Below are 15,090 nucleotides of genomic sequence, written 5' to 3'. Positions count from 1 at the left end.
TGCCAGACAAAGAAAACAATTACTTGATATCAGGAAATGAACAAAGTTGCTGATATGGTGGATAATGATCGATTTAACTTACTTCTGGAGCATTTGAGTCATGTTCGCATAGTCCTGGGGATCTTTTCGTCTCGAGTCTAAGACGGTTACTACTTCCGGCTCAAGCTTAATCTCTAGGAGAATATAGTGGAAGCTGCGCATGCATGCATAAGTCATCAATTACATTACCATAACCTGGACTAATAAGGGAAACCGAATATGCACAAGACAGTAACACTCACTTGAAGTTGTAAGGAAAGAGTATTATATCTTTGTTTTGATTTAATACCAACGATTGTAGCAAGTTGGCCTCGGCTTCTTTGGGATTTTTTTCAACCGTATATGCATCTATGAGATTTGTGTTAATGAACCCAATATCACCGATTTGTCTTTTCTTCAATTCGGCGATCTTCAATCTGCATAATATAGTGAGGATAAGTATAAATACATGCAATGAAAGAGCTGACCTATATAGAGAGACTTAATGACAGAAGTAGTACTACTTACAGACAGTAGCAAGTGATCGTTGTTTTATCGAGGGACTTTTGATTGTAAAACTGGAAGAAATCCTCAAATGGAACATTCAGCAGTTCAATTCCAACGAGGTCATGCTCCGGTTTAACTCTCAGCGTCAAAGTACTCATCCCATCAGACTCTCTGCAGGTTTTCATGTACCAATCATGTAGTCTTCGCATCATCGTGCTTAGAGATCTGACATCTTTGACGAGAGGCTTCCCGTAATGGTATTTGTGTTCGTCCACCTCCATGATTTCATAATGTACATCGTCGGGCAGGTAATCTCCAAGATTGCTATAACCGGGCACCATACCCGGATCATTAGCGACGATGTCTTTTGACACCTTGAGCGGGGGGCACGATTGGTTCGCTTGTTCGCCGAGCTGGGCAATTTTTTTCCCAGCTCGTCGTTCTTTCATCCTTTTATCACTGACAGTACTTCCCGACCGCTCCGCTTCGGCATATGCCTTTGCAAGAACGCGCTCATAGTTGCCTCTCGGCGGAGACTTTGGTGGTTTTGTCAGGGCAGCCAGAGTGCGCTTTGCTTTCACCGGATCTACCTTCTCCTCCGGAGGTGGATGTTTCTTTGCTTTCACCCCTTCAAAGAAGTTCTTCACTTCGGCTCGCACGATCTTCGCGTTCTCCTCCTCGGTCCTCTCATATGGTAACTTCTCTGGAGTCTTCAGAGAAGGACCGAATCTGTATTGCCTCCCGCCTCTGGCAGCTGTACTGCTAGACGCCGGCAGAGCAGACGGAGCGGCTGCGGCTGTCTTCTTTCCTTGCTTACGAGGCGGAGGAGAAGGACTACGACGCGCCGGAGCAGCCGCAGCGGCGGCGGGTCTCTTCCGCCCTTGCTGACGAGGCGGAGAAGGAGGAGGCTGGCTGCTCTGGCGCGCCGGCGCTGGCGGAGAAGGAGGCGGAGTGCCGCCACGCGCCGGAGAAGGAGGCTGAGTGCCCTGATCACTCGCCGGAGGAGGAGGCGGAGGAGGAGGCGGAGTGCCCTTACTCGCCGGAGCCGTCCAGTTCGGAAGCTTGATGAGCTCCTTCCGCCATAGGCATGGAGTCTTCAGAGCTAAACCCAGCCGAGTCTCCCCTTCACCGGTAGGGTGGTCAAGCTGGAGGTCCTCAAATCCCTCCGTTATTTCATCCACCATCACCCTAGCATATCCTTCTGGAATCGGCCGGCAGTGGTAGGTTGCGCCGGGTTCAGTAGGTAAAACAGAGCCAACAGCCGCCTTGACTTTCAAGTTCTGCCATTCCGCCATAAGGTGGCAATGTTGAGACTCCGTGATAGCATCCACGGGGTAGCTAGCAGGAGCCGCATGCTCCAGCTGAGGCAGCTCGGTGGAAGCCACGCTGCTTCTCCGCTGAGATGGCGGTGTAGCTTCGGGGGCAGTTTCGGCATCTCGATTGCCGTCTCGTTCCTCTAGCACTTGAACCCTTTCGTGCAGACGCTGAATTTGGATCTGCTCCACTTTTTTCCTCCTCTCCTGGGTTTTGTAACCGCCCGCGTCCGGAAAACCAGCCTTCCACGGAACGGAGCCTGGCGTGCCTCGTGTCCGTCCAGGGTGCTCAGGATTCCCGAGGGCCATTGTGAGCTCGTCGTTCTCTCTGTCTGGAACGAACGTCCCTTGCTGCGCTGCATCGATATAGTGCTTAAGCTTCTTGACGGGTATTGCAAGTTGCTCGTCCGTCCAACGACACCTCCCTGATACAGGGTCCAAGGTTCCGCCAGCCCCGAAGAACCAAGTCCGGCAACGGTCTGGCCAGTTCATTGTCTCTGGTTCGATCCCTTTATCAAGCAGATCCCTCTCAGACTTGGCCCACTTAGGCCGGGCTTTGAGGTAGCCACCTGACCCCGTGCGATGGTGAAGCTTCTTCTTCGCAGCATTCTTCTTGTTTGTCGCTGACATCTTCTTACTCTTTTCCGATGTCTTGTGGGCCACAAATGCGGGCCAGTGATCTCTGATCTTCTCATACCGGCCGATGAATTCTGGTGTCTCTTCTTTGTCGACAAACGTTTTCAGCTCATTCTTCCACCTCCTGAATAGGTCTGCCATCTTCTTAAGAGCATGAGACTTGATTAATTGCTCTATAACTGGCTTCTCCGGATCCTCCTCTGGCGGTAGGGTGAAATTTGCCTTCAGCTCAGTCCAAAGATCATCTTTCTGCATATCATTGACATAAGACACCTCAGGGTCTTCCTTCTTAGGCTTATACCATTGGTGGATGCTGATCGGGATCTTGTCCCTAACTAGAACCCCGCACTGAGCAGCAAAAGCATCCTTTGTCCGGAGGGGTTCAATCGGTTGGCCGTCGCGCGCGATTGCTGTGATCTCAAACCTTTCATCCGAGCGCAACTTTCTCTTCGGGCCTCGTCTCTTTACCGCAGTTGTGCTCGATCCGGAGGGCTAGAAAAAAGAAGAAAGACGAGTGTTAATTAATATGTGTACATACCAAAACAATGAATGCATCAATTAGCTAGTCAGCACAGGCTTAACTAATATATTTACCTGGCCGGACTCTGTTCGGTCACCGGAGCCGTCACCACGGGCTCCTTCTTGCACCAGCATTGGGTCACCGGAGCCATCATAATCATGTCTTTCCTCCTCCACTCTTCGATCACCGCAGCCTGCTTCTTCACCCTGTTCTTCCAGACCATCATTGTCGTTAAGATACGACAAGATATCACCTCCGGCTAAGATTATGTCCCCCAACACCTCTTCTGCTTGCTCATCTCGTCCGTGCTCCATTGTTTCTGCAAATATTACAACATGGCAATTATTACACAAACATGACAGCAGGTGGATATATTAGTGCAAACGTAGACCTAGCTTATTCCGGGTTTGGGGTGGCCTAGGCAACGCTTCAAGGGTAGGGGCGCGGCGGGAGGGGGTAGGAGACCGACATCGTTTTTTTCTAGGGTTTGGGTGTCCTCGAGAGTTTTGGTCGAGCGAGAGGGCCGGGGGGTGCTCCCGTGGTATAAGTTATCACGGTCGAGAGGGGGTATACATATCGACCGTCCATCATGTCGAAGTTATCTGGGAGGGAGTTATATATATCGACAACGACGACATACATACACGGGAAAATAATGTTATCGGGGAGGGGGTATATATCGACCCCCCCCCCACGTGTTGAAGTTATCGGGAGGGGGTTTTATATCGACAACGACGACATACATACACGGGAAAATAATGTTATCGAGGAGGGGGTATATCGACCCCCCCCTCGTGTTGAAGTTATCCCCCCTCGTGTTGAAGTTATCGGGAGGGGGTAATATCGACAACGACAACATACATACACGGGAAAATAATGTTATCGGGGAGGGGGTATATCGACCCCCCCCCCACGTGTTGAAGTTATCAGGAGGGGGTTATATCGACAACGACGACATATATACACGGGAAAATAATGTTATCGGGGAGGGGGTATATCGACCCCCCCTCGTGTTGAAGTTATCCCCCCTCGTGTTGAAGTTATCGGGAGGGGTATATATCGACGACGACAGACCCGATAAAACATAAGAAAACGAAGAAGAAATAAAAAGAGGAGAGAAGAAGAAAGGAATAGAGGAGAGGATTGAAGAAAAAAAAGAAGAAAAAAAGAGGAGAAGAAGAAAGGAATAGAGGAGAAGAAGAAAAAATAGAAATATTTTCTATTTTTTCTTCTTCTCCTCTATTCCTTTCTTCTTCTCCTCTTCTTTTTCTTCTTTTTTCCTCTTCTTATTTATTTCTCCTCTTCTTCCTCTCCTCTTCTTCTTTCTTTCCTCTTCTTATTTTCTTCTTTCCTATCCTTCTTTTTCTTCTTCTTCCCTTCCTAGCTAGATATATAAAACTTTTCTAAAATTGTAACTTTTGCATATATAAAACTTTTCCATGTGGATCATCATTTCTCATATATATCGAATATATATCCATTGTCATATATAAAAACTTTCTATATATGAACAAAAAACTTTCTATGAACAAAAAAACATTTTTGACATATATATTCATACATTTTGAACATCTACATACATACAAATTTTTTTTGTTCACATATACATTATAGCCACATACACATATACATCACATATGAACAAAAAAATTAAACTAATAAAAATAAAAAAACAGAGCCGGGGCGGCGGCTCTCACAGCGGGGGCGGCTAGGACGATGGCGACGGCGGGGGCGGCGAGGGCGCCGGCGCGGGGCGGGACGGGCGGGGCGGCGAGGGCGCCGGCGAGCACGCGCGGGCCGGGCAGGGGGCTCGGGGCGCCGAGGCGGCGCGCGCGAGCAGGGGAGCACGAGGCGGGGCGGCGCGTGGGGGCAGGGCGACGGCGACGAGCACCGGGCGGCGACCCGTCGAGGCAAGGGCGCGGGGCGACGGCGACGAGGAGCGGGCGGCGACGGCGAGCACGGGCAGCCTGGCGGCGTCGGGGGCAACTGGCGAGGTATCTCGAAAATTTCCTAAGTGTGGACTTATATAGCAAAGCCTTTAGTCCCGGTTCGTGGCACCAACCGGGACTAAAGGTGGGCATTAGTCCCGGTTGGTGCCACCAACCGGGACCAAAGGCCCCTTTTCAGCAGCCCAAAGGGCGGGAAGCGGCGGCCTTTGGTCCCGGTTGGTGGCACCAACCGGGACTAAAGGGGGGGCATTGGTCCCGGTTGGTGGCACCAACCGGGACCAAAGGCCTTGCGCTGCCCGCGGCCAAAAGTTTAGTCCCACCTCGCTAGTTGAGAGGGGCTCAGAGTGGTTTATAAGCCCCACTGCGGCTGCCCTCTCGAGCTCCTCTCAAATGCAGGCTTACGGGCCTAATGTCACACTGTGCTGTCTGTTGGCCTATTGGGCCTTCTGCGGGCCTGAATCCTGGCCCAGGTTGGGTTTCTAGTCGTATTCAGGCCGTGGTGGCCCAATAGGTGGCAGTTTTTTAAATAAAAAATCCAGTTTTTGGTTCTGTTTTTGCATTATTTATTTTCTTTTGTTTTTTGCTTTATTTTTAATTCTTTTTGCTTTTAGGTCAGCAAAATTATAAACTGTCTGTTAGTGCCATTAGTTTTAGAAAACATATAAACTTTCTATTAGTGCCATTAGTTCTTTATGAAAATTCTTTTTGCTGTATTTAGTTTTTTTGTTTTCTTTTTTGCTATATTTATTTTGTTTTGTTTCTACTTACAACAAAAAACTTATTTATTTTATTTTATTTTGTTTCTAATTACTTATTTATTTTACTTTATGATAATTCTTTCTGCTATTAAAGTTTCTATCAAAAAAAGTTCTTTATGAAAATTCTTTTTGCTTTTAATGATTAAAAATAAAAAAGAGGCGCAATGCGCGTTGATTTGCTTCAAGCCTTTCGGAATAGTGTAGACTGCACTGCACATAGCTCGATGCAGTCTACCTTATTCCTCAAGGCTTGAAGCTAAGCAACGTGAGCATTGCGCCTCTTCTTCATCGTCTCTGCACTCAGGGCTTATAAACCGCTCCTAGTGCCTCTCAGCTAGCGAGGTGGGACTAAAAAACTGCTTAGCTAGTAAGAAACTCTAGTACCGGTTCGTGCCACGAACAGGTACTAAAGGTGCTCGTGGGGCCACAGCCTCATTAGTACCGGTTCGTGGCACCAACAGGGACCAAAGGGTGGAATTGGTCCCGGTTCGTGCCACCAACCGGGACCAATGGCCTTGCACAGCGGCGTGGTGGTGAGTTTAGTCCCACCTCGCTAGCTAAGAGAGAGCCGCACCTGTTTATAAGGTGCGGTGCGCCTGAGCTGTCGAGCTCCTCTCTAAAGCAGGCTTACGGGCCTAACCTCTCTGCACTCAGGGCTTATAAAGCATTTCAAATGAACTCTGAAAAGGTTGAAAGTTGGCATGGTATCATCATTTCATCCACATAGCATGTGCAAGAAAGTTGAGAGGGTTACGGCAAAAACTAGATGCACTTCTTGTACAAAACGGACAATGGTATCATACTCGTCTATTACAAAGTTGGCATGGTATCATCATAATAGTTGCGGGAGAAAGTCTTCACTTTTTCTTCGCTTGTGTCATTTGCTTATTGCGCCGTAACCATGGATAATCTTCATCGTTTATCAGGATGCTTGGGTCAGCCTTGACTTTGAAGGGAGGAATTTCATGAAACTTTTCATAATCTTCAGACATGTCTGTCTTGCCCTCCACTCCCACAATGTCCCTTTTTCCTGAAAGAACTATGTGCCGCTTTGGCTCATCGTATGATGTATTCGCTTCCTTATCTTTTCTTTTCCTCGGTCTGGTAGACATGTCCTTCACATAGATAACCTGTGCCACATCATTGGCTAGGACGAACGGTTCGTCAGTGTACCCAAGATTGTTCAGATCCACTGTTGTCATTCCGTACTGTGGGTCTACCTGTACCCCGCCTCCTGACAGATTGACCCATTTGCACTTAAACAAAGGGACCTTAAAATCATGTCCGTAGTCAAGTTCCCATATGTCCATTATGTAACCATAATATGTGTCCTTTCCCCTCTCGGTTGCTGCATCAAAGCGGACACCGCTGTTTTGGTTGGTGCTCTTTTGATCTTGGGCGATCGTGTAAAATGTATTCCCATTTATCTCGTATCCTTTGTAAGTCAATACAGTCGAAGATGGTCCCCTGGACAACGAGTACAACTCATCACAAACAGTGGTGTCACCTCTGAGACGTGTTTCCAACCAACTGCTGAAAGTCCTGATGTGTTCACATGTAATCCAGTCGTCACACTGCTCCGGGTGTTTGGAGCGCAGACTGTTCTTGTGTTCATCGACATACGGGGTCACCAAGGTAGAGTTCTGTAGAACTGTGTAGTGTGCTTCAGACCAAGAATATCCGTCCCTGCATATTATTGAGTCCCCCCTCCAAGCGTGCCTTTTCCAGTCAGTCTCCCCTCATACCGCGATTTAGGGAGACCTATCTTCTTAAGGCCAGGAATGAAGTCAACACAAAACCCAATGACATCCTCTGTTTGATGGCCCATGGAGATGCTTCCTTCTGGCCTAGCGCGGTTACGGACATATTTCTTTAGGACTCCCATGAACCTCTCAAAGGGGAACATATTGTGTAGAAATACGGGCCCCAGAATGACAATCTCGTCGACTAGATGAACTAGGACGTGCGTCATGATATTGAAGAAGGATGGTGGGAACACCAGCTCGAAACTGACAAGACATTGCGCCACATCACTCCTTAGCCTTGGTATGATTTCTGGATCGATCACCTTCTGAGAGATTGCATTGAGGAATGCACATAGCTTCACAATGGCTAATCGGACGTTTTCCGGTAGAAGCCCCCTCAATGCAACCGGAAGCAGTTGCGTCATAATCACGTGGCAGTCATGAGACTTTAGGTTCTGGAACTTTTTCTCTGGCATATTTATTATTCCCTTTATATTCGACGAGAAGCCAGTCGGGACCTTCATACTGAGCAGGCATTCAAAGAAGATTTCTTTCTCTTCTTTCGTAAGAGCGTAGCTGGCAGGACCTTCATACTGCTTCGGAGGCATGCCGTCTTTTTCGTGCAAACGTTGCAGGTCCTCCCGTGCCTCAGGTGTATCTTTTGTCTTCCCATACACGCCCAAGAAGCCTAGCAGGTTCACGCAAAGGTTCTTCGTCACGTGCATCACGTCGATTGAAGAGCGGACCTCTAGCTCTTTCCAGTAGGGTAGGTCCCAAAATATAGATTTCTTCTTCCACATGGGTGCGTGTCCCTCAGCGTCATTCGGAACAGCTAGTCCGCCGGGACCCTTTCCAAAGATTACGTGTAAATCATTGACCATAGCAAGTACGTGATCACCGGTACGCATGGCGGGCTTCTTCCGGTGATCTGCCTCGCCTTTGAAATGCTTGCCTTTCTTTCGACATTGATGGTTGGTCGGAAGAAATCGACGATGGCCCAGGTACACATTCTTCCTGCTTTTGTCCAGGTATATACTTTCAGTGTCATCTAAACAGTGCGTGCATGCGTGGTATCCCTTGTTTGTCTGTCCTGAAAGGTTACTGAGAGCGGGCCAATCGTTGATGGTTACAAACAGCAACGCGTGCAGGTTAAATTCCTCCTGTTTGTGCTCATCCCACGTACGTACACCGTTTCCATTCCACAGCTGTAAAAGTTCTTCAACTAATGGCCTTAGGTACACATCAATGTCGTTGCCGGGTTGCTTAGGGCCTTGGATGAGAACTGGCATCATAATGAACTTCCGCTTCATGCACATCCAAGGAGGAAGGTTATACATACATAGAGTCACGGGCCAGGTGCTGTGATTGCTGCTCTGCTCCCCGAAAGGATTAATGCCATCCGCGCTTAAACCAAACCATACGTTCCTTGGGTCAGCTGCAAACTCAGCCCAGTACTTTCTCTCGATTTTTCTCCACTGCGACCCGTCAGCGGGTGCTCTCAACTTCCCGTCTTTCTTACGGTCCTCACTGTGCCATCGCATCAACTTGGCATGCTCTTCGTTTCTGAACAGACGTTTCAACCGTGGTATTATAGGAGCATACCACATCACCTTCGCAGGAACCCTCTTCCTGGGGGGCTCGCCGTCAACATCACCAGGGTCATCTCGTCTGATCTTATACCGCAATGCACCGCATACCGGGCATGCGTTCAGATCCTTGTACGCACCGCGGTAGAGGATGCAGTCATTAGGGCATGCATGTATCTTCTGCACCTCCAATCCTAGAGGGCATACGACCTTCTTTGCTGCGTATGTACTGTCGGGCAATTCGTTATCCTTTGGAAGCTTCTTCTTCAATATTTTCAATAGCTTCTCAAATCCTTTGTCAGGCACAGCATTCTCTGCCTTCCACTGCAGCAATTCCAGTACGGTACCGAGCTTTGTGTTGCCATCTTCGCAATTGGGGTACAACCCTTTTTTGTGATCCTCTAACATGCGATCGAACTTCAGCTTCTCCTTTTGACTTTCGCATTGCGTCCTTGCATCGACTATGACCCGGCGGAGATCATCATCATCGGGCACTGGTTCCTCTTGATCTTCAGCAGCTTCCCCCCTTGCAGCATCATTGGGCACATCGTCTGGTTCCTCTTGATCTTCAGCAGCTTCCCCCGTTGCAGCATCACCGTATTCAGGGGGCACATAGTTGTCATCGTCCTCTTCTTCTTCGCCGTCTTCCATCATAACCCCCATTTCTCCGTGCCTCGTCCAAACATTATAGTGTGGCATGAAACCCTTGTAAAGCAGGTGGGCGTGAAGGATTTTCCGGTCAGAGTAAGACTTCGTATTCCCACATATAGGGCATGGACAACACATAAAACCATTCTGCTTGTTTGCCTCAGCCACTTCGAGAAAATCATGCACGCCCTTAATGTACTCGGAGGTGTGTCTGTCACCGTACATCCATTGCCGGTTCATCTGCGTGCATTATATATAATTAAGTGTGTCAAAAACCATTACAGAACATCATGAATAGATAATTAAGTGACCAAATTAATAGAAGTTCATCATCACATTAGAACCAAAGTACATACATAGTTCTCATCTAACAACATATATATAGCTCTCCAGAGCATCTAATTAATTAAACCATACATTGAAACTATGTAAAACATTTCAATGCGAAAACAAATGCGATCATAATCGCAACCAAGGTAACAATTGATCCAACGGCATAATGATACCAAGCCTCGGTATGAATGGCATATTTTCTAATCTTTCTAATCTTCAAGCGCATTGCATCCATCTTGATCTTGTGATCATCGACGACATCCGCAACATGCAACTCCAATATCATCTTCTCCTCCTCAATTTTTTTTATTTTTTCCTTCAAGTAATTGTTTTCTTCTTCAACTAAATTTAACCTCTCGACAATAGGGTCGGTTAGAATTTCCGGTTCAACCACCTCCTAGATAAATAAAATCTATGTCACGCTGGTCGGTATATTTGTCATAAACAATAAATGAATCAAATAGTTATAAAAAGATAATATATACCACATCCGAATCATAGACAGGACGAGGGCCGACGGGGGCGGATACCAAAACCATCGCACTATGTAATAAGAAGGAATAAAATAGTAAGAAAATTAGACAAGTATCTATCTAAAGTAAGAATTTTTTTCTTTCAAAAAGAAGATAAGAACAAGAGGCTCACCACGGTGGTGCCGGCGACGAGATCGGCGCGGGCGGTCGACGGCGGTGAAGACGGGAATGGGACGTGACGGGCCGCTAAACCTAGACAAATCTCGAGGAAAATGGAGCTTTGAGGTCGAGCTTCGAGAGGACAAAGCTTAACTAGTGTGGCTCGGGCATTTCATCGAACACCTCATGTGCATAGGAGGTGAGCTAGAGCACCACAAAGCCCTCCCCTTGCCGGCCAGAGAAAAACAGAGCACTGGAGTGCTCTGCTCGCGGGCGAGGGGTATATATAGGCACCTCATTGGTCCCGGTTCGTGGCATGAACCGGTACTAAATCCGGGCCTTCTGTCCCGGTTCATGCCAAGAACCGGGACCAATGGTTGTGGGCCAGGAGCGAGGACCATTAGTCCCGGTTCGTGGCTCGAACAGGGACAAATGGTTCCATACGAACCGGGACCAATGCCCACGAGGCCCCGGCCGGCCCCCTGGGCTCACGAACCGGGACAAATGCCCCATGGGTCCCGGTTCGTGACTGAACCGGGACTAATGGGCTTGCCATGCCCGAACGAAAGCCCTGTTTTCTACTAGTGATATGCGGTGTCTCATATCTTCGCCCCGCTTTATTACTCTCCATCGCCCCGTGTCTAGAATTTTAAAATCATTCTGGAAAAATTTGATTAAAATGAGATTTGTTGATCAAAAAATTGAATTTCGTTTAGACGTGGACAGAAAGAAATTTCAAGACAATTTCCTTGGTAGCCCTTGAAATCACGGAATTCCAAATGAAAAGTTTGTAAACTTTTTAACTATGCCCTCACTTGATTCTCGCGGTACTCCCTGGTAATGTGTCACCCGACAAAGATGTCTATCTTATAGATAACCAATATAATTGGTTGTGCCGTGTCTATGCGTTGAAACTTGCAAGAGTGAGGAGAATCGAAGATCACAGATCGGATTGTCATTTCTTGTTGCATTTGGTAAATTTTAGTTCCCTGGAAAAAAAGTGTGGCAGTCGATTTGGATGAAGATGTAGAATGCATAACCTCGAGCAGTGAGTAGTAGGCTATGTCAGGTTTGGGTAGGGTGTGGGATTGTTGGAGACAACTTTGATGCGGGGATATTAAGAGGGATGGTCGGGGCGGCTGTGCCGCCAACTGTGAATGGAGTGGGGTAGGCGGTTCGAGAGGAAAATCGCGAGGAGGAATATCCGGAGCACAAGGAAGCATAGTCAACTATTGGATTTCATCCGATAGTGCTGGAAAAATCAAATGATTTTTAAAATATAAAAACAAGCAGCTAACGGTGAATATATGACCCCTTTTTGTCTATGTGTCATCCCTGATGTTTCCTCTCGGGATTTGTGCAATACTAGGAAGAACCGAGATCACGCCAAACGACTATATAACATCATCACGAACTAACATGTCAATGGATGGTTAGGAGGACACTGGTATCCCCAGCACACCAAGGTTCAAGTCCTATATATACTTGATGTTGGTGCTCTCATTATTCCTGTTTTTATTTCAGGCTTCCGGCGATATTCGTTCAGTGAGAGGAGACGTTCCCATTGACTTTCGTAAAATCTTAAGATGCTATGCCGGCTGAGTCTCATGGAGGTGCTCATAGGGGTAGAGTGTACGTCCGTCCCTTCATAAGGGTGAGTGTTTGCTCGTGTATGTGAGCGACTTCAATTGTACTGTGTTAAAAAAAGACTATATGACACCATCAATTTAGACATATGAAAAGTTTGATATATTTAGAGGTGGTCAGGAGTTGATCCTTAGCATGAGAAAGTTTTGGCCAAATTCACTGTTTTGACCCTTTTTCGTTAGTTTAGCACGATCTGATCCTATGTCCAAAACTATTTCGGGTCTGGCCCTTTTTCTACCACCATTGTCTTTGGGGGTAGGGTAACACATCCTACCGCCAAGGCCTTTGGCGGTAGGACTTATCTGCACCGTCACCTCCTTTTTTTGCGAAAAAGAGCCTACATCCATAATCTATGGCGGTAGGATGTGTTACCCTACCGCCATAGCTTATGACGGTAGGGTCTTCATTTTTGTTTTATTGCGTGCGTGACTCTATTATAATTACATGCATATGCCCCTACCGTCAAAGACCATGGCGGTATAATCTTTTTCACACCAAACAGGCGTGACAGTGTAAGTAAGTCTTACCGTCAAAAACTTTAGTGATAGGATGTGAAAAAGATGAGATGTGAAAAACTTTTACGTATAGGGTCAGATGATGGTTAAGTTAAGGAAAGGGGTCAAAACAGTGAACTTGTCCAACCCGGGACGAGAGACAAAATCCACGACTGTGACAGCGCCGTAGCCGTCGCATGGTGCGGGTGGCCCTGCCGCGTAGAAAAAGCCGCACCGACCATGTCCCCCCTTTGTCCTCTCTCCCCCGAGATGACACGCCCCCTCGCCTAGCTCGCCAACCTCCGCCGGGCCCCGCGCCGCGTCACCCTGACGCGACTAGCCCGCCAGCTCGCGTCCGTCCGTCCGCCTCCATTAACGCCGATCCGCCCCGTCGGCCAACGTTGTCACGCACGCACAACACACTGGATGCTTGAGTCGGCCGGCGTCACGGCTCGTCCGACCGGCGGCGACGCCAGATGCCGATGCGACGATGCCCACTCGCCGATCACGTACACGTCCATCACAGTATCTTTGCACAGTGCCGCGCGTGCGTGCTTGTCTGGACTGGACTGGCACCAGCGGCAACTTGCAAGATTCCATCCATCTATCCAGCACGGCGGAGGGCGGACCGAGAACTCTCCAGTCTCCTCTGCACACCGGCCGGCCGTTCGGTTTCCTTGGTAAACGGAACGAACGGTCCTACACTCCTACTCCTGCTGCTAATAAGGCATGGCCGTGCGCGTCGGGTCTGCTCTGCGTCGCCGGTGCACCGTGACAGACATATATAGAACGCGACGGCGACGCCGACTGCACCGTGCACGGTGGAGGAAGCTACCTTCGGGCGCAAGGAGAGCATCTTGTTCTCCGGCCGTACGTCCATGCCGCCGCGCCGGCTTCTATATATATATATAGGACACCCACTGGACGCACGGCCTCGCATACGTTACCACTAGTAGGCCACGACCAACCGCTCCCGTCGATCCATCCGTCAGCTCCATCATCATCTGATTGCCGCCGCCGCTTGCCGCCCATCCAGCTCACACTGACCGCTACGTCTCACTCTCTCCTCCCGTCCTCAGGTCCTCCCTCTCCTAGCTAGGTAATTGCCTAGCTACGGGTAGAGCTAGCTAGCTGGTGATCACCACGCGCGCCCGCAGGCCGCAGCTCCTTTTAAGCCGGCCGGGTCGGACACGGCATGCGCTGCTCCGCTCGCACGGCAAACGATGGCTCCAGCTTCCGCCTCGCTCCTCCCCGCCGCCAGCTCCAAGCGCCCCTTCGCCGCCGACCAAGCCTCCGACGCTGATGAGCAAGAGCAGCCACTCGCGCAGGTCAGTCTCTGCTCAGTGCTCACTCTGTCTCTCTCTTCTCCGGCAAGCGACGTTCATACTGATGCGCGCAGCGTGTGCTGAACTGTGGTGACCAGGAGGGACCGGTGACCAAGAAGAACGGCGACGGCCAGAGTCAGCAGCAGCAGCCGAAGCTGGAGTGCCCGCGGTGCAGCTCCACCGACACCAAGTTCTGCTACTACAACAACTACAGCACCGCGCAGCCGCGCCACTACTGCCGCACCTGCCGCCGCTACTGGACGCACGGCGGCACGCTGCGCAAGGTCCCCGTTGGCGGCGCGTGCCGCCGCGGCTCCGGCAGCGGCAAGCGCCGCAGGTCCTCCGCGGAGCCCCACACGCCCTCCTCCGACTCGCCGCCACCGCCGCAGCAGCCGGAACAGCAGGACGCGCTCCCCCCGCTCCCGGTCTTCCCGTTCCTCACCGACGGCGCCGTCTTCCTGCCGCAGTTCGACCTCGGGCTCGGCGGCTTCCCGTGGACGGCACCGACGGCCACGGACCACCTCTATGACAGTCTCGCGCCGTGGGGTGGCTGCGACGGGGCGCTCGCCCCCTCCGGCGCGTGGGAGGACTTCGGCGGCCTCGAGCTTACCTGGCCACCACCGCCACCCCCGGCGGCCGGCAACTGATGATCGGCGTCGTCATGTCAGTCGGCGTGTCGCCGGCGCGTTCGAGGCTCCTGTTTTATCATCGCAGCCTCGAGGGATCGACCAGCTAGTTGTTGCTTACCTTACCAGTCTGCAGTGTCACCAGTGTGTCTCCTGAGCTAGGAATGTACTCATAGAGCTCCATCGATCCTCCCATTTCTTCTCATGCTTAGTTATAAATGATGTGGCGATTGTTGTTTTAATCAATGGACCATGATCAGTCGTGTAGCTGCAGGGAAGAGGATGTAACTTGGTATGTGCAGTGATATATTATATGTTTGCAATAAAATGGTTAAACGGTGTTGCTCCAGCAA

General features: G+C 49.6%; 1 protein-coding gene across 1 annotated transcript; it reads left to right on the top strand.

Annotated features, from left to right (window-relative positions):
* The first annotated feature begins 13,644 nt into the window (after positions 1-13,644).
* Positions 13,645-15,090, top strand: LOC123050651 (dof zinc finger protein DOF1.7). Its single transcript, XM_044473412.1, has 2 exons — positions 13,645-14,114; positions 14,210-15,090. Exons 1-2 carry the CDS (start codon positions 14,010-14,012, stop codon positions 14,756-14,758), a joined length of 654 nt encoding a protein of 217 aa, XP_044329347.1. The 5' UTR covers positions 13,645-14,009; the 3' UTR covers positions 14,759-15,090.

The sequence above is a fragment of the Triticum aestivum genome, chromosome 2D, assembly GCF_018294505.1.
Source record: "Triticum aestivum cultivar Chinese Spring chromosome 2D, IWGSC CS RefSeq v2.1, whole genome shotgun sequence".
Lineage (NCBI taxonomy): Eukaryota > Viridiplantae > Streptophyta > Magnoliopsida > Poales > Poaceae > Triticum > Triticum aestivum.
This window is presented reverse-complemented; position numbering and strand designations above follow the sequence as displayed.